This window comes from Podarcis erhardii (assembly GCF_964252035.2).
Source record: "Podarcis erhardii genome assembly, chromosome: 1".
NCBI classification, from domain to species: domain Eukaryota; kingdom Metazoa; phylum Chordata; class Lepidosauria; order Squamata; family Lacertidae; genus Podarcis; species Podarcis erhardii.
This window is the reverse complement of record NC_138497.1, coordinates 82410116-82436920: the sequence shown is the minus strand read 5'-3', so window position 1 is coordinate 82436920 and position 26805 is coordinate 82410116. Positions and strand designations below refer to the sequence as shown.

The 26805-nt window shown below is 44.5% G+C and overlaps 1 protein-coding gene across 3 annotated transcripts in view; it reads left to right on the top strand.

Moving 5' to 3' along the window:
* Nucleotides 1-9449, top strand: part of CD6 (CD6 molecule) — a 42073-nt gene extending 32624 nt beyond the window's left edge. For 2 of the 3 annotated variants that reach the window (XM_081837328.1, XM_081837326.1), the window contains exons 7-12: nt 2127-2255; nt 3400-3501; nt 4668-4784; nt 4899-5015; nt 5758-7632; nt 7751-9449. In XM_081837328.1, the coding sequence (XP_081693454.1) occupies nt 2127-2255; nt 3400-3501; nt 4668-4784; nt 4899-5015; nt 5758-5861 (569 nt within the window). In that variant the 3' untranslated portion in view covers nt 5862-7632; nt 7751-9449. The remainder of the gene's footprint in view (nt 1-2126; nt 2256-3399; nt 3502-4667; nt 4785-4898; nt 5016-5757; nt 7633-7750) is intronic. The other variant, XM_081837327.1, reaches the window with a different exon arrangement.
* Nucleotides 9450-26805: the final 17356 nt, after the last annotated feature.

Here is a 26805-nt window from a genome sequence, read left to right as displayed (position 1 = left end):
ATAATGCTATGGGGAATTTGGTGGAGTGGATATAATATACTGTGTTTTGGACAGCAACTATGGGAAGGCTTCGAAACAGATGCCAGATCCCTTCCTGGCAGGAATCAGAAATGCTGCAAAGTGTCCCTGCTATGGATTCATATTGCCACCAAGAAGCTGTCACGAGCTGTCAAATGTTTTCCAGTCTCAGTGTATCCCTGCCACTTCCAGAAGCCTCCTCTATAATGCTTCCTGAAATCTGAAGGAGAGTGCAGATAGATTTCAAGAATAAGGCTTGATTGCAAATGAGACTTAGAAGCCTCTCAGAGAAAAGTGCGTAATTGAGCCACTATCTCTCGGGGCTCCAGGTGTTCATTTTCTCCCCTGTTATGGGCATTTAGTTATATGGATTCATGTCAGAAACTCATTGCTTTTGCTTTAAAGATGCAGCATTCAGCCAGCCTGCGGGCTGTTATTTTGGCAGACGTTTGTCCCTATACTTTAGTAGCATATCCCTACTTCTTGGCCCCCTTTGAAACATTTACATGCAGAAATTTTTTTATTCTGTGCTACACACAATCGCGAAGCTGCTAACTGCAACCAGATGAACAGAACATATCTCCACATTGCTTTAAATAGCCACACTGATGCCAGGTCTGTTTCCAGACACAGTTCAGAGTGCTGGTGCATACCTATAATGTCCTTCAGAGACCATCCTCTGAGTGCAGGTCTGGCCCATGAGGTAAAGTGAGGCAACTGCCTCAGGTGGCAGGATCCACAGGAGCAGCAGATCCCAACGTTGATCTGTCTCCTCACCCCCACCCCAATTGTTTCCAATCTTCCCTCACTCCTCCTTCCTTGGCAGGGATGGGGGTGCCATTTTGGGGTCTGTCTCAGGGGCCAAAAGGTATTGGGCCAGCCCTGTCTAGGTGCCCCTGTCATCAGAGGTGAGGCAGGTTGAGACAGGGGAGAGGGGCCTGCTTGGTTGTGGTGCCCCACTTCTAGGGTGCTGTCTCTGAGGAAGCTCGCTAAGTGCCAATTCTGTTGTCCTTTTGTTGTTGTTGTTTAGTCATTTAGTCGTGTCCGACTCTTCGTGACCCCATGGACCAGAGCACGCCAGGCACTTCTGTCTTCCACTGCCTCCCACAGTTTGGTCAAACTCATGCTGGTTTTGGTCAAACTCATGCTGGTTGTCCTTTTAGTGCCAGCCAAATCCCTTTTTGTTTTCCCAACCTTTTAATATGAGATGGAAATTGTGTCTAATCACTATATCTTTGTTGTTGGGTTTTTTTTGGGGGGGGGGTTGCAGTTGGATTTTATTGTTGTCGTTTTGCTATGTATGATGACCACAAAATGCTTTCATGTTTACTTCTTTTACGTGAATGAATGGTGTTACCCGGGCATGCAACTTTGGGCTTATCGACACTTAATTTTCCTCTGTTTTTTCCAGGCACAGCCCGCAATTTAAAGCTCAGTGTCTGAGCACCCATACCCACAGCCATTTTTTTTTTTTTTTTGCTTCAGAGCTTTTCCTGTGAAACCCCACTCTTAAAAATTCACTGTGCCTAGAAAGAGCAGGGTGAAATGTTTTGCCCAAAGTTGTTGAGCAAGCAAGGAAATTCGGCAAAATCCGATATGGGTTGTCATACGTCATGTCTGACCTGTCTTTAGTTACTATGGAGGTCTATATTTCCTTTGGACCTTTCCAAACGACCATCTCTTTCCATAGTAAATATGTGCAGATGCTATTCTTTTCTTACAGAGCACATCTGTTGGAGGAATATTTCACGTTTCCACTGCTCAGTTGGCAGCATGGGTGTTGGTTTCCCCCTGCCCCGGATAATGCAATAGTTACTCATACGATTACCATGTGGAAGTTGGTTGTGAGAATGTCACCTCAGCACCCTCTGAGGAATGGAAGGGAAGCCTGTATAGAATGAGGGACCTGTGGCCCTCTAGATGTTGCTGGACTCCTCCCATCAGCCCAGCCTGGCCAGTGGTCACGGATGATGGGAGTTGTAATCTGACAACATCTGGAAAGCCACAGGCTCACTAGTTCCACTGTTGTCAGAGCGGGAGTCAAACTCCTATCTGTGTGCAAAGTCCCTTTGAAGGGAAGCCTTACTGAATGAAATATCTGTTTTCAGTTGCAGATAGTGCCAATCCCTGTGCCTCAACCACTGCCCCCATCCTTCTAAATCACATCATGCAAGTCTCAGCCACTGGAGCACGCAACAACTATCAGCAAGTCCCCACAAACCTCCCCAAAGAAGAAGGTATGGGAAGTTATAGCTTGCTGGCATTGCTTGTAGCTCCCTTATTCCATCAACCACCTGTCTCCCCACCCTCTCCTGTCTTCCTGGCAGTTACTAGTTTCCATGTTTGATGGTTTGGGCCAGAATCTACGAGACAGTAGCCCATAAGGCTGTCCTTGATGGGCTGCTGGGAGCGAAATGATAGCACTATATTATCCCTTGTCTCATGTGTCTCCCACCTCATAATGGCTACTGAGACGCAGTAACGATTCCAGTCTCTTTTTTGCTGCAGTTATCCAATAATGCTGCTGGTTGGATGTGTTTTATAATTATCCGGATCACAACAGGCAGTTTTCCTGAGGAAAGTCCCTACCTCAGAGCTGGTATTTGCTACTGAATCCCAGTTATTACCAGCCTCACACCACCAGTGATGCTGTTTGTTTTGATAACATTGTCCCTCTCAGGATTCCTCTCAGTTTAACCATTTTATTTTCATAAAAATAGTTATTTTTTAAAAAAAACAGCAACATTTAAATAGATAATATAACTCCAAAAAAAGCCTACAGCTAGAAAATCTCCTGTACGGTACTTTAAATATTGTATAAATGCCAGTACCCATTCCAAGACGTTTGTGTTTATCATCAATAATGCTCTGTGAATGGTTACTTAATGTAAGTGTCTGAGAGTGTCATTTTTTAATATTTTGTTTCCCTCTGATTTCACTGGTTACATTTCTCCTTCATGTCTCTCTGTGTTTGTGTCTATCTACAAGCTATCTATCTACACTGCCAAGCAAAGATAGCATTTCATGCATCTGATAAAATGGTTGAAATATTTTGTGCCAGCGAAATGCTATTATGCTGGAGAATTCATAAGCAGTTTGCTGGCAGCTTTGTTGCACGATGGATCATGCAATCTGCCGTGATCTGAGTTTCAACTAGTGCAACTGTTGTGTTGGATTCCTATGTTGTGTAACAATAAAACTCACCTATCCCCTGGCACAAGAGCCCTGGCAGTAGCAGATAGAGAAGGTTGGGTGTAGCCCAGGGTACGTCAGTCCTGCTACATTTCTGAGTTGACCTTGGACTCATGCCCTGAAGTCCTGCCTGATAGCTCCACTAGCTGGTTCTCCCTGAGTGGACTCATGTTTCTTTCTCCCTTTCAGCAACGGCAGTGCTGCCTACACCCCTTAGTGAAGACTCTGATTCCGACTATGAACACTATGATTTCAGCAGCAAACCACCTGTGCAACTGTCTACCTTCTACAGTGAGCATCTCAACACTGCCAGGCACACACTGCTTTCTTGTCAGAAACTTCCTAGCTTCTTTCAACCAAGCTGTACATCCATGATAATCCCTCGTGATCCTTTGTGGTTCTACTTTAAGGGAGCCAAAAGGATTTGATCAGGACTAGGGGATGTTTAACCCTTTCCTTTGTGCTGTTTTCCTAATCAAAATCCCACCCACTTCCCACCCCCTGGTATGAGACATCCATATATCCCAGTATATATTCACACACACCTCTCTGCTTGACTAGCAGCAGTTTCGGAAGTCTGACTTAGATCAGTATTAAAGGGAAAATGCAGACAAAACGGCATGCCACACATTTGAATTTAATATTTAGTTAGTCTCTTTAAACACTTCCTTCTCCACCACTACTGTTCCTTGGTGCTGCTTGGCCCACCTGCTATTTCCCTAACTCCCTCCCTCCACAGTCCCTGAAGATTTTCCCATTGCAAACTTTAAAAGCAGATTAAGTGCAGGTTTTCTACTAAGAGATGCAAGTTAGACTTCTGTGCCCCACATCTATATGCCTGGGTGATTATGCAATCCACATTCAGAGGCAATTGAATGTTTGTTAGGAGTTGAAGGGGTTGCATTTAGGAAGCTGAGTACTGTATGTGTCCAGTATGTTTCTTCATCCCCACCCCAATAAGATCCCATCAATGGGTTTGTGCAGGGACTGGGCAGGGAGCAGAAAATGCTCTGCAGGTGTTCAACTGGCCCCTCCCAGCTAGTTGGGGCAAGGTTGGGAGTGAAGGCAGAGAGGTAGCAGGAGAGGGCTGCAGAAGGAGGGAGCAGGAAGGCACCCAGGCAGACCTGAGGAGGAATTGTGCCCTTTTGGTATGCCTGGAAAGAGGGTGGAGACACAAAAAGCCACATGGGGCAAACCTTGTAAACTTTAAGAGTTGTGGGAACTTAGGGTTAAAGGATCTGCAAGGCTGAGGGTTCACAGGTGTGCAGTTTGAAGACAGCATATATAATAGCCTGCTTTCCTGACAAATCACCTTGTTCTTCTAAGTCATTTGGTGGTGGGGGTAACAGTGATATTCTGTGGATTCTCCTACCCCTGTGTTTTGAAAGAAACCTCCTTCTCCCCTTCCCCTGCATCTGGGAGCTTGATGATGAAGTCTGTTTGGCCCCTGCTTTCAGATTCTCTTCGAAACCGAGTGACTGATGAAGACCCTCCCCGTTACAATTTTGCAATGCCAGCTATGCACGAGGAGGGGGACAACAAGCACCCCACCTCCGAGGCCTATCCACAAGCAGGTGAGAGCCTTTCTGTACCTTTCTGTGGGGGACATAGTAATTGTGATGCTGTTGCTGATTTCTTGTGCTGGATCCAGTTCCTCACTGCCATATGAAGTCCATGGTTTTCTCCAGCAGGACCTGCAGCTGAAGACAGTGACAGCACCTCTTCTGGAGACGCAGACTGGTATGAGAACATCCAGAAACCAGAGCAACAGGAAAGCCATCCAGGAAACGAGCCTTCCTTTGGAGGTGAAGTGTAGGATTGTTATCAATGGAACTTTAATTAGTCAGCTAGCACATTCAAAGGTCATTGCAAAATAAAACAAGGTTGTATCTACTCTGAACGTCAGAGATGAGCACAAACTGATCCCTTCAAAAGTGAGGTCATTCTCTGTAATGAAATTGACACCATCTGGTAATTAAGGCTTTGCAGATATGGAGCATGTGTGGCCAGGCATTGTGTTACACACACGTTTGCTAATGTACCTGCATGTTAGATACAAAAGAGAGATGCAACGTTAAAGAAAAATATTCCACATGAAACCATGGCCAGACATTTGATTCAAATTCAGTAGAGCTGACAGGGGCCATATAGCATTGCTGGGGGCGGGGATGTCTGACCTCTAGGCTGCCAGGTGGCCAACTGTGGCTTAGACAAAATGGATTCCTATTGGGGACAGTTAAGGGCTGTGGGTGCTACACATCCTCATCTAAATATAGGGCTGCCAATTACTGCAGCCCACAATGCAGGGCTCTAGTGATGGTCAAGCAGAGCAAGATCACCTAAAGAGAGAAGCATGGGGGCCAGAGCTCTCCACCCTGAGAAGCCGATAGTTTTCTCGCTCATTACCCAGCAAGACTTCCAGAGAGGCTTCGCAGCTGGATAGTTAGGTCACCAAGCACCTCAGCTTTCCCCTCAGCATCTTTTCCTTCTGAGCTTCTTCCTTCTTCTTGGCAGCTGACCTGAAATGCTCTAATTTCTTTGCTTCAGGTTCGACAGCTTCCCCGAGACCTTTGGTGAACTGCAAGGCTGGGCCTGGGAACAGCTCATTTGACAGCAGCAGCAGCAGCGATTATGATGACATGTGGGCCTAAAGGGCAGGGGTGCAGCTGGGATGATGCCGCTCCATCTGTCGTCAGCAACGCCTCCATCAGAAACAGCCAAGGGTGATGGCAAGGCTGAGAACTGAAAGGGACCTACCTGTTCCCACAGTCTGGGCCTCAAGGATTCAGCATTTCGGAAGAAGACCAATTTCCACAAAGATATGTGTGTGTCCAACTCCATTCCCAGGACCAACTAGAAATTTGTTGCAGTCACAGAGCCATGTGTTTATTCTGCCTGAGATTTCCAACTTGTGCTATTGTGAGAATAACTATGGGGGTGAAGAAAAGAGCTGAGGTCTCAGATAGATTTCCTTTTCCCAGTTTGTATGGCCAGCCGGCAGTGTACTGTCCCAAAGCAGTTGATACACTGACATTACTACCACCCCAGCAGGCTGACTTCTAGCTTCAAAATCCAAGCAGCTGAAGCAGAAGCTTCTGGCAATAAGCACTGGCCAGTCCCCTTGAATGGTGGTACATCACCAACACAGACTTCCCCATAGCTGCTACCCAGGATGGATCTAAAACAAAATCCTCGCTCTAGGAACCAGAGCCTCCCTGACAGTTTCTTCCTTGGGGAGAGCTCTTAGTTAAATGCAAGGCTTGGATAAGGGTGGGATGCTTTCATGATGGGATTAGTCAAGGCTGTTCCACCTGAAGAAAGCCAGAACTGCTGTTTCAGGGGCTCTGCTTTCTCCCCACTGTGGGGAATGGAGCACTGATTGCCAGGACTAGCCCCACCTCACAGCAGTTTTAGCTTTCCGCTCTGGGGCTTGTGAAGGCCTGTGAGCTCCTGAGATGAGAGGAGGACAGCAGTTCCTTCTGCTACAGAAGCAAATTTGGGGAAGAACCAGAGTTCAGCTGGCAGCAAAGAGCTTTGCCTGCAGTCAGGCCCAGATGCATTCCTTGGTGTCTCCAGTTCAAAGCATCTCAGGTAACAAGGCTGGGAAGGACCTTGGCCAGACACCCTGGAGAGTTGCTGATGCTAGGCTAGATGGACCAACGTTCTCACTAGATATAAGGCAGCTTCATATATGGTCTAAGGCCAGGGCTGAGAAATCTGTGGGCCACCGAAGAACTCTGACTGTCAGCCATGCTGGCTGGGGCTGATGGGAATCCTGCAATTTCCAATAAGCCACACACAGCAATGACAGCTGCTCTATGTGTCTGGGTATATACTGTCTGGGTTAACTGTAACCCCCCCCCAGCACTTTGTGCTGCACTGTAGCCAGGACCGGAAGCATCTAATGGCAGAAATGAATGTATCTGATGAAACCCAAGCACAAGCATCTTCTATTTATTAAGAGTTGCATTCTCCTAATCAAATTTTTATTACTCATCCCAGCATGGTAAGGTAGACAGTGGCACTTTTGTGATGATGGCGATTTGAATATCTGCTTTTTATTCTCCTTGCAGATTTTGGAATTGGAGGTGCAGCCTGTGAGGGAGGGGTAGGGGGCTGCTGGGCACCCAGAAGCCAGAATCAAGAACCAGGGAGCGACTGCTGTTTGGGCTCTACCAGTCTCTGGCACTCGTTGTCTGTGAGGTTCTCAAGGGTCCTGTCTGGTCCCTGTCTCTTTCAGATCTTCATAAGAGGGTCTTAAGTAGAGCAACCCTAATTTACATCTATGCTAGAGCAGGGAGGCATTTCAGAGATTGGCTTGTAGAGTCATCAACCACATCCATTGCTTTGCCATTATTGCTGCGGGCAGTGCGGAAGATGGGGGCAGCCTGTTTGTCTTCCCTCCCATTAACTACAATTGTTGTTGTTTAGTCGTGTCCGACTCTTCGTGACCCCATGGACCAGAGCACGCCAGGCACTTCTGTCTTCCACTGCCTCCCGCAGTTTGGTCAAACTCATGCTGGTATTAACTACAATAGAGGGGGTTAATTGCACCAGCCCCAGGGGCTGCTGTGGAGCTTCTCCATTTCTGTGGATGGGTTGGGGAAAAGGTGGCATATCTGTGCCTATGTCCAACTTGCCCTGTTTCCACTCCCACCAGTGGAACATCTGTGCTCTTCACTGGTGTGCCAGGGACATTCTAGCAATGTAATGCCATTCTGCCAGCAAATTTCTGTCTCTGCCAGCAGAGAGATACGTAATGCTATGCCACTTTCTAAGGCTCCTCAGCCAGCTCTCTGGTGGGGTTAGGTTTCTTCCCTTAGCACATTTCATTTTTCAACAAAGTCGTTTTAAAAAAATATTTTGATGTCTACGCATAAGAATGAAAAGAGTGAATGCAACAAACGTGTACCGTGCATGCTATTTATTTTCTATTAAAAATATTTTTAATGCTGCATTTCATCAATAAGGATTCCACAGCAGTTTACAACAGGACCAAACGATAACAACCAACAACAGAACCAACAATAAAAATACGCACAAAATTTAAAAAGAGAGAGGCAATCAAACAGCAAGAAACTTCAAGAGTGTTAGAAATAGCAGTCGCCAATCAATAAAACTTAACAGTTAACTAATGCAGTCTGAAATTCGAAAAGGTTTTAAGCTTCCATGGAAAGAGAAGAGGGAAGAGGTTGTGTGAGTCTTTCCTGGGAATTCTAGGAAATTGGAGCTTCTGCCAAAGAACCCCTGCTCTCACTGGTGGTCAAGTCTTACCCCATATGCACTTAGCAGGGAGACGTGATTGGCTGACTCAGGGGCAGAGTCTGATTAGCACTGAGTGGCATTTCTCTTGCATTTAATGCTCCTCAGGCCAGCACATGTTGTGTCCGATATTTGCAAGAAATATAACTCCAATCTTTAAAATGCTCAATATTAGAGCCAGGATAAGTAAGTTGCACTTGGGTCCCTTTAGAATCTATGCAAAACTAACCATAAATTAATTCCCACTGAAATAAACAAGAACTAAATTGGGATTAATTTTACAGATTCCAAAGGGATCTAAAGAAATATAAGTATTTGCAAAATGCATGATATGATTTCTAGAATGCACCCATTTCTCCCACCTTCCTCTACATGTCTCTCTGAAACAAAGCCCCAGCCCTGATATAACAGATGTGACAAGGGGACTGTAAATGCCTGGCAAAGAGAGTTACTCCAAATGAAGAGAATGCTCAGTAATGCCAGCGGATAAGATTCCCTATGGACAGGGAGCAGATGTCAAGTCAGTACAAATATATATACCTTTTTCAAAGTTGCATTCCAGAACAGAGCTGTGCTGCATCTCCCCCACAGCAGAAGCACTGCAGACTCGCGATGCTGTCCAGCATAATAATATACATACTGCCTCACATCTATTTATGCTGAGCATCACCTTTTCCCCCAAGGGAGAGAGTCTCTCCACTAGTTAAGTCTCTTGAGATGATGCGCGGGAGGGATCTGTGCAATTCAGAAGGCACTGCTCAGAAGAATAAGAAGACAAAGAAAAATATTCAGAGGCACAGAACAACCCCCTCCTCTTTGGAGTTTAACAATTCCTGCATATTGATGGGATAGGATTTTGTGCCCACTTCTGAGATACTGATTCAGTGCATCAGAGCATCATAAGGTGCTATGTACTGCCTGCACTGATTCCTCCATTGCCTTGGAGATCAGATTGGATGCCCATGCAATCCAGGACACTGTCTTAGAATCATAGAATCATAGAATCATAGAGTTGGAAGAGACCACAAGGGCCATCGAGTCCAACCCCCTGCCAAGCAGGAAACACCATCAGAGCACTCCTGACATATGGTTGTCAAGCCTCTGCTTAAAGACCTCCAAAGAAGGAGACTCCACCACACTCCTTGGCAGCAAATTCCACTGTCAAACAGCTCTTACTGTCAGGAAGTTCTTCCTAATGTTTAGGTGGAATCTTTTTTCTTGTAGTTTGGAACCATTGCTCCATGTCCGCTTCTCTGGAGCAGCAGAAAACAACCTTTCTCCCTCCTCTATGTGACATCCTTTTATATATTTGAACATGGCTATCATATCACCCCTTAACCTCCTCTTCTCCAGGCTAAACATGCCCAGCTCCCTTAGCCGTTCTTCATAAGGCATCATTTCCAGGCCTTTGACCATTTTGGTTGCCCTCCTCTGGACACGTTCCAGTTTGTCCGTGTCCTTCTTGAACTGTGGTGCCCAGAACTGGACACAGTACTCCAGGTGAGGTCTGACCAGAGCAGAATACAGTGGCACTATTACTTCCCTTGATCTAGATGCTATACTCCTATTGATGCAGCCCAGAATTGCATTGGCTTTTTTAGCTGCCGCGTCACACTGTTGGCTCATGTCAAGTTTGTGGTCAACCAAGACTCCTAGATCCTTTTCACATGTACTGCTCTCAAACCAGGTGTCACCCATCTTGTATTTGTGCCTCTCATTTTTTTTGCCCAAGTGCAATACTTTACATTTCTCCCTGTTAAAATTCATCTTGTTTGTTTTGGCCCAGTTCTCTAATCTGTCAAGGTCGTTTTGAAGTGTGATCCTGTCCTCTGGGGTGTTAGCCACCCCTCCCAGTTTGGTGTCATCTGCAAATTTGATCAGGATGCCCTTGAGTCCATCATCCAAGTCGTTGATAAAGATGTTGAATAAGACCGGGCCCAAGACAGAACCCTGTGGCACCCCACTAGTCACTCTTCTCCAGGATGAAGAGGAACCATTGATGAGCACCCTTTGGGTTCGGTCAGTCAGCCAATTACAAATCCACTGAGTGGTAGCATAGTCAAGTCCACATTTTACCAGCTTCTTTACAAGAATATCATGGGGCACCTTGTCAAATGCCTTGCTGAAATCAAGGTAGGCTACATCCACTGCGTTCCCTTCATCTACCAGGCTTGTAATTCTGTCAAAAAACGAGATCAGGTTAGTCTGACATGACTTATTTTTCAGAAATCCATGCTGACTATTGGTGATCACAGTATTCCTTTCTAGGTGGTCACAGACTGTTTGCTTAATGATCTGCTCCAGAATCTTCCCTGGTATTGATGTCAGACTAACTGGGCAGTAATTATTTGGGTCCTCTCTTTTCCCCTTTTTGAAAATAGGGACAACATTTGCATGCAGTTCATCTGGCCCTGGAGACTTGAATACATCTAAACTAGCCAAGTATTCTTGTACTATCTCCTTAGTTATTCTGGGCTGTGTTTCCTCTGCTGAATCATTTGCTCCAAATTCTTCAGGTCGGGCATTGTTTTCTTTATCGGAGAAGACTGAGGCAAAGAAGGCATTGAGGAGTTCAGCCCTTTCTGTGTCCCCTGTTTGCATTTCACCATCTTCTCCTCTGAGTGACCCCACTGTTTCTTTGTTCTTCCTTTTGCTATGAACATACCCATAAAAGCCTTTTTTGTTGCTTTTAACCTCTCTAGCAAGCCTGAGTTCATTCTGTGCTTTAGCTTTTCTGACTTTGTGTCTACACGTGCTGGCTATTTGTTTGAATTCCTCTTTTGTGGTTTCCCCCCTTTTCCATTTTTTGTACACATCCTTTTTTAATGTTAACTCAGTTAAAAGTTCTTTAGATAGCCACCCTGGCTTCTTTAGGCACCTTCCATGTTTCCGTCTCATTGGTATTGCATGAAGTTGTGCTTTTACTATCTCCCTCTTAGCAAACTCCCAGCCATCATGAACTCCCTTTCCCTTTAGTATTACTGTCCATGGGATCTCACCCAGCACTTCCCTAAGTTTTATGAAGTCGGCTTTCTTAAAGTCAAGAAATTGAGTCCTAGTATGCTTGGCTGCTCCTTTCCGCTGTATAGTAAACTTCAGAAGAGCATGATCACTCGCGCCTAATGATCCTTCCACTTCTACCCCACTAACCAGGTCATCAACATTGGTTAGGACCAGATCTACAATGGCTGTTCCTCTTGTTGCTTCTCCCACTTTCTGGACAACGAAGTTGTCTGCAAGGCCAGTGAGGAATCTGTTTGACCTTATGCTCTTGGCTGAGTTTGACATCCAGCAAATATCCGGGTAATTGAAGTCCCCCATTACTACTATCTCCCTTCCTTTTGCATGCTTGGCCATCTGTTCCAGGAAGGCATCATCTATGTCCTCCGTTTGGCTTGGGGATCTATAGTAAACTCCCACAATGAGGTCCCTGTTATTCTTCTCTCCCTTAATTTTGACCCAAATGCTCTCACTTTGGCTTTGAGGTTCTAAATCTTGGATCTCTTCACAGGTATACACATCCCTGACATATAACGCCACTCCTCCTCCTTTCTTGTCTGGTCTGTTTCTCTGAAATAGATTGTATCCCTCCATTATTACATTCCAGTCGTGGGACTTATCCCACCAGGTTTCAGTGATGCCTATTATGTCATATTTAGTTTGTCTTCAACAATAATCAGCAAATTTCCGCTGGGAAGCTCATAAGCAAGAGTCCCTTCTCTTGTTATCTGTCCCCAAGTATCTGGTAATCAGAGTCACACTGCTTCTAAACATGGAAGATTTACTGAAAGTGTGTGGTGGTGATTAAGATAATCCTCCACCTAAACCAGTTAAGTACTTTATAGTGCATTAAAAATTAATCTAAGGGTAGGATTCAATTAAGTTTTACTCAGAGTAAACCTGCTGATATTAATGGGCCTAACTTAGTCATGGTCATTAATTTTAGTGGGGCTCTTCTGAGTCAAATGTAGCAGAACGCCACTCTGAATTCTGAGATTTTGGGTATGGTTCCTTTCTCCCATTGTAGCAGAGTCTCTTGTCCTGTGATGTCCTGCAGCCCGTATTGCCACCTAGTGGTCCAGGTTAAGCCAAGCAACTTTCGGTGCAGAACAGCATTGAGGCTAATTGCCCACCTCTGCTGATGACAAGGAACTAGAAACTTGGTACAAGATGATCGTGCTAAATTGGGTGGGGCTGCACCAAGCAGGAGAGATCACTCATTTTGCTGTGTTGCTACTTTTGAGAATAGCACCCAAACAAGTGCTGAAGCCATTACATACAAATGGAGTTAACTTCAGTGCAGCTGAGCCGTTCTCCACATGGGCTGCCCTCAACTGATGTTGTCATTGGGGAAATATGGTTGCCGGCCCTCAATAGCCCAGCAAGTATATCCATTGCAATCACAAGTGTTGTGCATGAAATGGCATTTACCCAGCAGTCAAAACCACAATATTTTGCTCCTGAGAACATGCAGCACTTCCCCCAGCTAGTACGTCCATTGCCACTGCAAGAACTGTATGAGATGTGATTGTGCAAGCATTGCAGATCACTACATTTTCTATTGGCACTGGGCTGGTCCTAAGCTACTGCAAGCACTCCAAGCAACTGATGTCTCACTTAAACCAGGTTGCTTTGTTTCCAGATATGTTCATATAATGCCAAGGATGTGTGGCCCAGAAAGGCATTGCGTTAGCATGCTAACTCTGCACACATAGCAGGAGAGCTCAGTTTATACGAGACGTCAGCTACACAATACACTGTACGGGTCAGTTTTCCTAACCCTCCTGGTGTCACGTTCAAATCGATTGCGACAAGTTGACACTGCAGGAATTTACAATGCAAAGTGCTGCCGTGGCTTACCAGGGTGGTGATGGGGAGGACAACTTCTGCTATAATTGGTCATTTGCGAATCTGAGCTCATTTAGATGCAGCAAATCTGAAATGGCCCATGGCCTGGCACTGAGATTTGACTTTTTAAAATGACGGCCACCTGACTTAAACGTCAGGCTGTGTGAAAACACTGACACATGCCTGATCAGAGCTCAAGAAGATAGAAGACATATTTCAGCTTATAACAAGGACAGGACTCAATCAGGGCTCATGTTGCTCTACAGAACAGTTGGCAGCCTGACAGGGGACTTCAGTGAACCTGGGTGCTACATTACCATTTCATATGGCTACTTCCAATTAGCTTGCTTTCCAGATTTCTCAGTCAAGGACAGTGTGGACATTTTTTAGCCTAGCGCGCTCCTCTTCCTGCTGCTGCTCCCTTTGCCACATCAAATGACATCTTAATGATGAAGGAAATAAATAAATGAAGGCTGCCTCTTTCCACTTGAAACTCAACTCCTGATCTGTATCTCCTTCCTCAAACCTTCTGCCCCTTTTTATCATCTCTATCTGCGGGTTACAGTTTCCCTCCTTCGGCTCCTTCATCTCCTGTTCTGTGTGCTGGATAAATAGGTTATTTCATTTCAATTAAGCCTATGCACCCATCTGAATTGCTGGCATCTACCAGATCGTTCTGTAAGGGTGTGTGCATGTGCGCACGCACACGCGTCCCAGAAGAGGGAGGGAGCCAAGGGCAGGGTGTTGAGAAAAGGCCGCATGTGTGCAAACCAGCTTCAGTGGAAAATTCACCACCTTGTGCCCCACATCCTTCAGCTGTTTATCAGCTCAGATGGGTTCTCATATAGACTGAGAGCAAAAGAAGCTTTGCCCCCAAACCACAAGCCTGAGCAAGAGTTGAAACAGAAACAAAGAACACCTGCAGCCCAGAAAAGTAAAGGATAGGAAGTGCCCATTCAAAAACTCAGCATCACCCACAACCACCAAGAAATAGGCTATAATAGGCTATAATACGGTTCTTGTCTCCAATGATGTAAATACCATTTTTACATTGCTCTCAACTCTCTCAGACACACATCTCAAATATAATTACAAGCTAAAAAAGGTAAAGGAAAAAAAGGTAAAGGACCCCTGGACGGTTAAGTCCAGTCAAAGGCAACTATGGAGTGCAGCCTCAACTCACTTTCTGGCCAAGGGAGCTGGTGTTTGTCTGCAGACAGCTTTCCGGGTCATATGGCCAGCATGACTAAACTGCTTCTGGCACAACGGGACACCGTGACGGAAACCAGAGCGCACAGAAATGCCGTTTACCTTCCCACTGCAGTGGTACCTAATTGTCTACTTGCACTGGTGTGCTTTCGAACTGCTAGGTTGAACTGCTGACATGACCATGTAGACTTATGTATTGTGTTAAACTATTCCACACGCCAACAAATGGTTGCCTCATTGCTTCTCTTTGACATATGCAAACGTAACAGGTCAATGCAGTCTCAGTACGACATGGAATATTATTAATTTTCCATTTCTTAGCAACTGATGTATTAACTGCCAAGAGGAGGTTCCACACCATGGACAGGATCCAGCGAGTGGTGTGCTGCCTGTGGATAATGGGAGTTGTAGGCCCCAAAACATCTGTAGGGGACTGGGTGGGAGAAGATTGGCCTACATCATTCTTTCAGTTGTACACACTCTCTTTTATTAAACATACAATTATTAGTCCTGGTAAATAAGTAATTACACACATACACACACACTATACATATCTATCTATCTATCTATCATATATATATATATATCCTAACAAGCAACACAGGTGCAATATCCTGTCTTAGGTAGAAATCATTTTATTAAAATCACTCTGCCACCTATTTTAAAAATAAGTAAATTATATGTCTTTATAACTAATTCATACAAGTGCTTAATATCACATTTCATTTAAAAAATCCTTAAAGTTTATGTATGGATGCCATACGTCCAGGGCTTCCCAGGCATAGCTGGAATACAGCAGTCGGAAACAGTGTCCAGGCAGAAATCACTGCAATGTCCCATGTTGGAATTTCCTTAAATATAGCTCAACAACTTTGGGCAAAACTAAAAAAACAACCTCTACCACTTTGCCAAAGTAAAATCCTCAATAACTTTGCCAAAAAAAGCTGAACAACTTTTGTGCTGGATTTTCACTTTTTGAAAAATGGCAACCCTAGTTTATGTAATGTAAGATCTTCAAATATGTTTTCATATTATCTATACAGGATATATGCAAAAATAGACTTTTTAATTAGAACAAAGAACTCTCATTCCAGACCCTCCAAGTGTCCCTATTTTCCAGGGACAGTCCTGAATTTACAGAAGTCATCCTAGTTTCTGATTTGATTCTGGAATATCCCGTTTTTCCTTAAGACATCCCTATTTTCATTGGAGAAATGTTGGAGGATGTGCAGTAGGATGTCCCTACTTTCAGTGGAGAAATATTGGAGGGGGCATTTATTTTCATTGGAGAATTGTTGGAGGGTGTGGAATAGGATGTCTCTATTTTCCTCAGATAAATCTTGGAGGGTATCAGTTTTCACTAAGACATTATGCTGCCTGAGGTGAATTATGCCCCCACACCCCAATTCCACAAATGGAAGCTGGCTCCACTGGAAGTCAACTCTTACTTTAACTGTGGTGATGGGACACCATCTTCCACTATACCTGAAATCAGGCTGGTTGTGGGGGCACAGAGCAGGCTGCAGGGCACACACATTTCTGTCTTCCTATGAAGTGGAACAGGTAGGACACTCAGAAGAAATGGCAGGGGGTTGCCATTCCCCTTCGTCTCCCAGTAAACATTGTCTGAGGCAGTTGCCTCAATTTGCCTAATAGCAGGGCCAGCTCTGTGTGTAACCATCACAAAACTACCCCAGACATCAAACCAGCAAGCAGTTCCATTGCAGAAATCTTCATTTTCCGGTTTTCAGACTACTAACTCTAGTTGCTAGGAAACAGAAATTCTTACAAGAAGTGCAATTTAAAAATGGGTGTGTGTGTGTGATGGGTGATTGGGATAATGTGGTTTGATTTTACGATTTCAATGTAAATTGTACTAGTTTTAACTGTAACCCCCTTTTTTTTTTGGTAACCTGTCCTGTGACCATCTAGGGAAGGGGGGGAGTGATAAGTACAAATAATAAATAAAGAAGGAACACCACTGAAACAGAGCCCATCACACCACTTTCTGATGTGTCGCAATTCCCTCCCATTACTACCTGTGCCATTTTGAATGATCTGCACTTTGAAATTTATTTCTACTTCCCCCCTCCCTCTTTTATTTTTGCATAATTTCTTATGTGGCAGCTCTGCGCTCCCAGCACTCAAGCACGCAATATTTACAATGGGAATGAGCCGTAGTCTCATTGAGCTTAAATGGGCTTATAGTGGGGACTGTTGTGATTAGTAAGGATTTTTTTGTGTGGAAAATATTTTATTTTCCACAGAGCATTCATTTTCCTCCCTGCTTTAGCAATGACGGTAAGCCTACAGGTGTGTGTATGTGTGTGTGTGTGTGTGTGTGACACACAAACACGCTTCAGCCGACGGAAGCTTCCAGAAAATTGATAAAGAGCCTGTGCCTTAGCTGTGGGCCATGAATATAGAAAGCTCACGCTTCTGACGTTTTCAGATTATAATGTGGGGCAAACCAATACATTTAGTGGACTCCAGCATAGCTGGGGAAATGAGCTAAGAGCAACTCCGGGAGATTCCGTTGATCTGGTTATGATCCATGCGAACGCAGCTGAAAATTGGTTATGAATATTTATTTGAATTTTCAAAGCAGCCTTTTCATGCAAATATTTGATCAAACGGCTCAATCGTTGGGGCTCACAGCCTTAATATAAAGTGTGCCTGATGCACACATTGCTCCCTGTAACTCATGGTGCTTCTGTGTGCGACATGATTATGACAATTAGACTTTATTAACCCCCTACGCTCTGTAGCAGAATAAAGTACGATTGGACTGTGAGATGGGTTATGTCTGCACTGCCACTGTTTAATATATGCATTATACAGTACATTAACTAACGCAAATGTATCTGGCATGCTGCACGTCTAATGCACACCCGAAAGCCTTGCTACTGAGCTTGATTAATCAGCTACTCAGTTCTCTCACCACTTCCCAGAAAGACTGAAAATAGCAGGTTTCACCTCCTCGGCAGTTTTGATGGCGGAGTTAATAACCTTCCATCAGAACAGGAAAATTAGGTCTGCTACACTTGCAGCAAGCTATTGCACATTTGAATTATCTCCTTTGCATTCAGGCAGTCCCGGGTTCAATCCTCCACAGCTCCATTTAAAAAGTGTGGGAAAGACATCTCTACCCTTGGAAGATTACATGTTGGTCAGAGGAGGGCTAAATAGACAACTAGAGTGCATCCATAGCAGACTCTGTCAGCCTGGTGCCCTCCAAGTATTTTGGACTAAGGTTCCTATCAGCCCCGGCCAATATAGTGGCAGAGGCTGATGGAAGATGTAGTTCAAAACACCTGAAGGGCACCAGGTTGGTGAAGACTGTTTTACAGCATTTCTCCCAGTAGTTCTGACAGGATTTTATTTTATTTTTAACAAGGTATCTGCACCCCCATCTTCATCCTTTACCTCTGCCCTCCTGCTGCCATCCATTTTTTCCCAATTGCAGATAATGTGGCTTTTGGGAAAGATCTGGAACGGCAGCGCCAAAAACTTAGGTGTGGGTGCACCAGAGCAGTTTTACAGCTCAGGTTTTGATGGGTGTCGCAATGACAACCTGGTGGGCGGTTTCCCACTCTCATTCAGTTGCTCCTTCCCTGATCATGGGAGCCATTTTGTTTCGGTCCACCGTTACCACCATGATAAATTGTAAGTGCTGTAGTTTTTTGTTCTTTTTTTTCATTTAAGATGCAGGTATTCTGGAGCATCAGTATTCTTGACCTTATCTGAATGGAACATATTTCCCTGTTGGGTGTTATGAGGAATGCCTCCCTCCCTACTTTTGCAGTGCCCTGACACAGGGATTTTTAGGTTTTCATGCCTGCTTTTGCAACCATTCAGATATCTCACTCCCTGTGGCGAACCAACCTCTGTACACAAGCAGTCGCCCAGAAGGAAGCAGGTGCCGCAAAGAGCCATTTGGAAGTGGTCTCCTGGTGGTGACAGATGTTTGTTTGTGTGCACTGGCTGTAAGTAAGCAATTCAGGCTGACGAGATTAACAAGCAAGTCCATGTAGCAGCAGGCCAGAGCTTCAGTTAGGATAAATCACTGGAATCAATCAGAAACAACTCCTGCAAATGGTTACCCTGACTCTGACTCCAACCAGCGCATGTTAATGAGCATGTTGCATTCATGGGACCTGAAGCTGAAAGAAAAAGCTCCTTGTAAATTTCAGGGGGAGTTCTGCTACAACAATAAGTAGAAATTGTTTCAGATTCAGAAGAAGGTGATGAAGTTCCCACACAGTAAATACTAGCACTAGTGTAACATAGCAGCTTAAAAGTGTCAGCTGCAAAATCCCCAGTTCGTATCTTGCCTTAGCTCTTAGCTAGCAATTTTAAAACAAAACAAAACACCCAGACCATATAGTAAATGGAAATAGATTTCAGAAATGGAATATACATATATACAGTATTACACCCCTTTGTGAAAAGGTGCAAAATTGATGCAACAAGCTGATGCTTCTCTTGCCTTGATCCAATCAAGTATAGTTGTATAGCTGGGGCAGTTGTGGAATGTAATATACATCCAAAGAAATCACATCCTACTGAGGATATTGCCACGCAGATGGTCAAAATTCAGATGCACATTCAAACAGAGACATTGTCCATCCACACTTTTTCACTTTTAATGGGGTATGCATAAGATGGCCATTTAGATATCATCAAAAAAAGAAGAAATGCATCACTAAAAAAACAGAGATTTGCATTTGTTAATTTATACTTATGGATGAAAATTTAGGAATGACTAATTATTTAATAATTTATAAATATGTACAACTCAACATAGCGGAGAAGACTGACCAGGTGACCTGTGTGCCTGCTCGGTTTGCTGTCCAGGGGATTACTGCTGATGTTCAACTTCAAGACCTTCTCACTTCTTATTGTTCTGTATCTTTAAACCGGACCTGGGTTGTACAGCCCTTCAAATGATAGCTGAGCTGACATTTCTCATTAGATCCAGGAACACAGGAAGACACCTTATACTGAGTTGCATTGGAACATCTTGCACAGTGTTATAACTGACAGTGGCTCTTCAAGGTTTCATGCACGAGCCTATCCCAGTCCTGCCTGGAGGTGTAGTTTTTAAAGAAAAGTTCTGATATTTTTCTTTTCTTCACCCCCTTGAAAAAGAAGAACACTTTGCAGCATTTTCTCAAATTCTTCTCAGTCGCAGACACTCTAAGTCTCCCTACTGTCCAGGGACAGTCCCAGATTTACAAAAGCTGCCCCAGTTTCTGATTTCATACTGGAATGTCCCACTTTTCCTTAGCATGTCACTATTTTCATCGGAGAAATGTTGGAGGGTATGCAATCGTTAATTTTTGATGGATACCATTTTCTCCCCCCCCCCCCCCCGGTGCCCTGGAACAATGCCCAAGGGATTTTTGGGGATGCAAAACAATGACCAGGGTGCCAACCCAGTTGTTCTAGCTGTCACTTGCAATGGCAGCAAAGCAAACAAACAAACAAAACAGGAAAAAAGAAAGAAGCTGTGCAACTGCCACTGCAGATGGGGATCTCCAACCCCTGAGAAACTGTTGGAGAAATTTGATGAAATGGTCCCCCAGTATCTCTCCTTGCAAATGGAGCCCAACAGCTTTACTTCAAACTAAGGACTCCTTCATATGGAGAGTGGTCTTTGTTAAAAAAGATATGTGGCCACCACAGGTTTGAAAGCACACCCCCATCCACATTCTCTCCCAACTAGTCATATGTAACTACAGTCAAACCTCTGTTTACAAATGTCTCAGCTGCCGAACGTTTCAGAAGCCGGAAATCCAGAAGTGAATGCTTCCGTTTTCAAATGCACCTCAGAAGTCAAATGGCTTCTGAGATGCATTTTTCATTTTTTCCCCATTAACTTTGCAGCCAGTCTACTGATCCTCGGTTTTCAAACATTTCGGAAGTCAAACGGACTTCCAGAATGGATTACATCCGAAAACTGAGGTTCCACTGTACATGCAGCTAGAGCTAGATCAAGCTAAAAATCTCGGCACTGGCCAGCAATGAAATAACCAGTTTGTCATAACAAGAAAGGACTTATGAGTGGGCAAACCAGTATTGTTTGGCCTCCATTTCCTCTCTGTAACAAGATAATAGTGACTTCACCACCACCACCCCAAAAAAGGTCTTTAGTGACAAATATGCCAAGGAAATATTATAGACTGCCTTGAGCCCTAGAAAGGGTACAGAATAGTCTATAGGAATAAAGGAAGATTGCTGCAAGAGTTACAGAAGCAGCAGGAATCCACATCCTGGCAGAAGTTGTGATGAAGAACATGTCCTCTTCTCTAGAAAATACACTTCTGTGACCAAAAGCATGCATGTCAGTTGATCTGCTCCCAGCTCCAATTCTGCCGACTTTGTTGCCTGAGAGCCCCAGGCCCCTTTGTGCAGTTTGTATTGCATGATCCACTTTCTCCACCCCAAGAGCTGAGAGGATCAATAAAGTGCACCCAAGGGCCCAGAGCTAGCAACGTGCCTGCAATTTAACAATGCAGAAAATTCAATGAGGTCAACGGTGTCACAAACACTCATCAGTCATTATGTGTCTGTCTCTCTGAGCTGATTACTAACTGGGAAACAGAGCAGTAAATCAGCAGAGCTCTGTCTGCCTCCATCTGGCAACAAAGTCCATTTCAGCAAGGGAGATTCCTATGCTCTTTCGACGCCTTAGGAGCCATTTCTGTGACCTCTGCGATTTGGGATGGCTCTTCATGTGGAGCAATCTCCAAAAGGCTTTGGATTAAACCAGCACCAGATGATTGTTTGGTTGACATGATTCCAGCTCACAATTCAGAGTAAAAGAATCAAATATGATTCAACTCATGCCTGCAAATGCAGGTTGGGCAATTATCGTTGATTGGCAGGCCTTGTACAACAAACCCGCTTCCCCAAAGGCTCAGACTTCCTGTGATAAGGGAAATGCACAGGAAAGTGTGGGATAACTCTTGATGTGATGTAACATCATCTAACATCCCTACAAACAAAGCAGAGCAAATGCTGATTAGATAGCCCCCACTGGAGATCTGGCACCCACAAATGTTACTTTAGGTCTGCAGGTCAATACGAGACAAAGATTTGAAAGAAACTTCACAGAGGCACTGAGGGATTGGGACCTTAATATACAGTCTTCCCCCACTGAATACAGCAAGGTTTGGGCTACAAATAGGACATATTTCTGCCTATTTAGATTTTTCTTGGGTTGCTCTGTCATTGGAATGATTTATTATCAACCGTCGCCCTGGCGACCCCACTGGATTTCATTAGAAACACTGCAGCTGGTTCTAAATTTAGTTTCAGCCAAAGGAATGAAAAGGAAAATCTTATTTGAGAATGCAGGAGGGATAGAATAAAGGGGCTGTTAAAAATTATTTCACTTAATGCCACACAAATAATACAGCAGAAGCAGCTGAGAAAGGTTCCCCATTCACACGATGTAGCAGAAGGAGGTTGCATTGCAAGGTTTTGAAAAATGGATTCAGATTTCTATGAGCACCAGATCAATAAAACACAATCCAATATAAAAACAGATGTTTACCTTAACTCTTAGGCAATAACAATGCAACCCTAAATACAATGTCCAAAAGTAAGGACCAGCTAAGCTGGGTGTAGGTAATGACATAAGATACATGACAGGTAGTGATGTATTTATTTAATGTTCAGGACTCCTGTTTGTCTGGAGTTTAACACCCGAATTAAACTTAATTCTTTCAATTTTTCCCTAGTTAGTCTTTGGATTTATCTGAAACTGTATTTAATGGCCACTTGACTGACCAAGGTGGAAGCAAGTGGAGCACAACCTTGAAACAGAATCACGGAATTGTACAAATGGAAGGGACCCCGAGGGTCAAGTGCAGGCCCCTGCAATGCAGGACTCTCAAATAAAGCAGGTAGCATGAGCAATGAAGTGTGTGGCGGGGTGTCATGGTGGGCTTAGGAGAATTACATTAATTTCCCCAATAATGTTATACATTGATATTGTTGTGAGTTTGTGGGGGCATTAGGCTGTATGCCTGAGTCCCTTCTCTTTCCTGGATACAGCAAGGATTCAACTGGTGGAATAGCCAGGCCAGCTTGGTAGTGGCCCCCTAAGTATGGGTCATTAAGGTAACAAAAGAAGTGGCTCTGTGCCAGAGGACAAATGGGTACTCCCACCACCAGCAGCTGGTAGTTAGAACCCTGTGAACGAGAGACGTGCTTGATTTCTGCCTGACTCCAAGGCTGCGGCTATGGGAGAAGGAAGGACTTCTTGGGGTGTTAATGCCATGAGCCCCTCCATCATAGAGCCCCTCCACCATAGGCTCAGGTTGTCTATACAGTTGTCTATACAGTGGTACCTCCAGTTGCGGACAGGAGCCATTCCGGAGCTCTGGTCGGATCCCGAGGCAACCTGAGGGACCGCTTCTGCGCACACACGCACGGGGTGGTAGAGTGCTTCTGCGCATGTGCCCATGGCAAAAACCCGGAAATATACTTCCGGGTTTGCCACTTACGTATCCCGGAGTTTACGCAACCGGAGGGATACGTAAGTGGAGGTATGACTGTATTTGTAAAGAAACCAACAATGGGAACAATTGAGAAGGATGGAGGCACAGGTCAACACAATAGCTGCCACAACATAGGGCTGCCAAAAAAATGTGTTTTATCTCAAGTCTTCCTCCATAGGGAAGCCCATGGGTTGGGAGGTGTAGCGTTGACTGTAAATAACAAAGCTGTATTTAAACACATCTTCTTTGATTTCTACTAGCTGTGGATGTGATCCACTTCCTTCCTGATATTGCACAGAGCTTTCAGGTTACATGGAAACAGTAGAATTTATCAGAACAACACCCATTGCCAAGCTGCTAGGTAATTTTAGAAGTTTGACTTAATAACAGTGCTTGGTGGGGCTTTCAGTGGCCAGCTGCTTACATTCTGCTGTAAAGCACACAATATTTCTCTTCTTCCACTGCCATTCCACACTTAAAGCTTCTACATTTCTGATACATTACAGCAATAACAAACAAAAAACAAAAAAAACAGTTTGCCAACCCTGATATGAGAGAGGAAAGGAAAGGAAAGGAAAGATTGCTGGGCAAGTGGAGTTAGTTTCTCATTTTAAACTACAGTACTGAGATTTTGTCACCATCATGGCTACAGAAATAAAATGGTGTTTTCTGCTGCTGCCCTGATCCAAAACTTAGGGCACAGCCACATCCTATATTTAAAGGACATTCAAAGCACATTTGAAGCTCATGACTTCCCCTTGAAAGAATCCAGGGAACTGGAGTTCCCAGTACTCATAACTGACTACAACATTAGCTGGGCGTGACACAGGAATAAGATGGCCAGGGTATGTGTGTGCAAAGCAGCAGTGAGCTCCTCTTTGGAAACCCACAAGTCCATGCAGTTCTAGTACGCCATATCTTAGCTTGATGTGTCATGCAAACAAGGCCTGCTTCTCTCTCTGCTACCCCATCTCTGTGCACCACATGGAATTAGAGCCTCGTGAAATTAGGCCAAGGCCACAGGCTACAGGTTCCTCATCCCAGCTTTGTGGAGTGGAGAGGGTTCTGTGTTTCTTGGGATCATTCCCTTGAGAGAGCTCTCCACGACAGACACACACACAGTTTCCTTCAACTGTGATAAATCAGCCATGGGGGAAGCTGCTGTCAGGGTTGCAGCCCAATTTGCTTTGATGGAGGAATCTGAAGCTAAGGAAGGGAAACAGAGAGGTTCAGATCGCCAGCCTGCAACATCCAAATGTAATTTGCCTCACTGGAATCCCTCAGAGATGCCATTTCCCATCTGCTCAGGCACTGGGAGCCAGAGGCAGCTCTGAGCATCTGCATATCACAAAGCACCCTTGCTGACAGATCAACAGCAAACTCTCACTTTGTTTCTCCATCTGGGGAATCAGTCGGCAGCTCGTGACCTCTTCTTCTGTTCTGCATGTAAAACATGCAAGGCTCACACAAACAAATTTCCTTTTGTGTCACAGGAAATAATTAAACTATCAACAGCTCAAGCTCAGGGCTGGTGCAAGAGATTCTGCCGCCTAAGGCAGGCAGCTGTGCTGTTTCTACCCGCCACTCCTCCTCCTTCTGCTTCAGTCCTCCTTTCTCTTGTTGCCATCCCCTCCTCCTCCTCCTCCCGTTACAATTTATTCTACGTTTAAACTGCATTATTAACTACCATGGCAAACCACAGCACAGGCAGTTTCCTGGCCATCTCACCCAGAATGCCTTGCTTTGAGGAAACACCCCCTGCCCCTTGGCCATTCCTGAGAGTGAGACAGTAGGAAATTGAGGGGGTGGGAAGCACTGTGCCTCTGTAGGTGGGTGGCACCAACACTGCAAGCCAATGCACACACTTACTAGGGGTAAACCTCACTGAACGTAGTTACAACTTATATGCATAGTACTCTATATTTTTATGATCTGTGAATAGGTGTATTTTGTAAATATCAATGTTTAGGTACAAATACCAACAACAACAACAACAACAACAAACAAACCCACCAACCTGGTAAAAGTAGAAGAGAAAAGGCAGTAAAATATATGGAAAGACTTTTGCTGCGTCAAAGAGCCCCTGGCAGTAACTGCCGTTTTTAAAGTAGGTACTGTATTCAATTTAGCAGTTTGGCTCCATCTGCACTCTGCATTTAAAGTAGTATTATTCCGCATTGAACAGTCAGTCCGCCCCGCCCCCCAAAAAATCCTGGGAACTGTAGTTTGTTAAGGGTGCTGAGAGTTGTCAGGAGATCTGTATTCCCTCTCACAGAGCTGCAATTCCCTCTTCCCAGGGAACTATGGGAATTGTAGCTCTGTGAGGGAAAGGGAAACTCCAGTATGAAAGCGCTGAATTAGAATTTACCAGGCAACTGATTCAAGCTCCCCTGCAGCTTGAATCAATAATGATTATGGATTTTTTTTTATCACACTATATGTGTTAATTAGCTGACCAAGGCCAGGATGTTTGTGTTATCTCCAGCACTGCCTTGTTAATTGGTCACGGTAATTATTTTGCTTTTTGGTAATCGCCTCTTCTTTTTGAATTGTACTTTGTTCTGATCTCACGTCTCTTCACCCATCCCAAACACGCCCACACCCCATGATTTCCGGTGTAAGTTACACTTCAGGCATCTGATGAAGTAGACTAGAGTCCATGAATGTTTATGCCGTAATGATAAGAGTTCAGCTTTAAGATGCTCAAAGACCTTAAGTTGTTTTCTGACGACTAGGATATCCTTCCTAAGCCAAATAGAAATATATCTAAGGATATATCCAAAGGAAAACAAGCCACCAGTTGCTATTCAAGGAAGATCACCAGCAAGGGAAGATCAACCTGGCCCCAACTGGAGATCATGCTGTTCTGACCTTTAAGGACCCTCCACTCTACCTTCTCCTTCCCTTCTCCTTCCCTTCTGTGTCTTTTTAGCTGCATTGGTTTGCCTGCCTTTCCTTTTGTACTGACATGAACTGCTTGAGGAGACAATGAGGTCAAATTCATACCACACTTGTAAAGCACTTGGCTTCCTCCAAAGAATCCTAGGAACCCTAGTTCGCCAAAAGTGCTACGAATTTTAGTTCTGTGAGGGATAAACTACATTTCCCAGGATCCTTTGGGTGAGGGGTGCCATTGTTATGGACAAGAATCTGATCCTTGGGGTGACCTGAGTTCAAATCCATGAAGCTCACTGAGTGTCCTTGGGGGCTGGTATATTCCTCTTAGTCTAGTCTAATCTACCCTACCTCACAGGGTTGTTGTGAGCATTAAATGAGACGGGTGAGAACCAGCATCTTGAGCTCCTTGGAGAAAATGTGGGGTATAAATGCAATAAACAAACAATAGATGAAACGGTGATGCTGCTTCTGACGTGTCCCTCTTCAGACTGTAAATTTCAGGCTGTTCCACCACAGGTGGTGAATTCTGAGGACAATACAGGCAAGATCAATGTTACACAACTGTTTCCCAAAATATGCCACTCTTGGGCTCTAATCTCACCAGCTTCTAAGATGGCGCCATGGGTATGCTTCTACATGTTCTGTAGCCAGATGGATATGACAGAGCCTGCTGTGTTTAATAAAATCTTCAAGCTTTTCCAGAAACACCAACTCTCAAGATGGTCCCATCCTCCACTATCTGAGGCTCACCTTCTTTGAGTCAGGCTTTGAACAGGATAGGAACTTTGATTGCATCTAAAGCAACAATAACTTGAAAGGGATGTCAGCAGCAACGCCCTGGTGACCTTTCAAGAGCTGAATTGCAGGG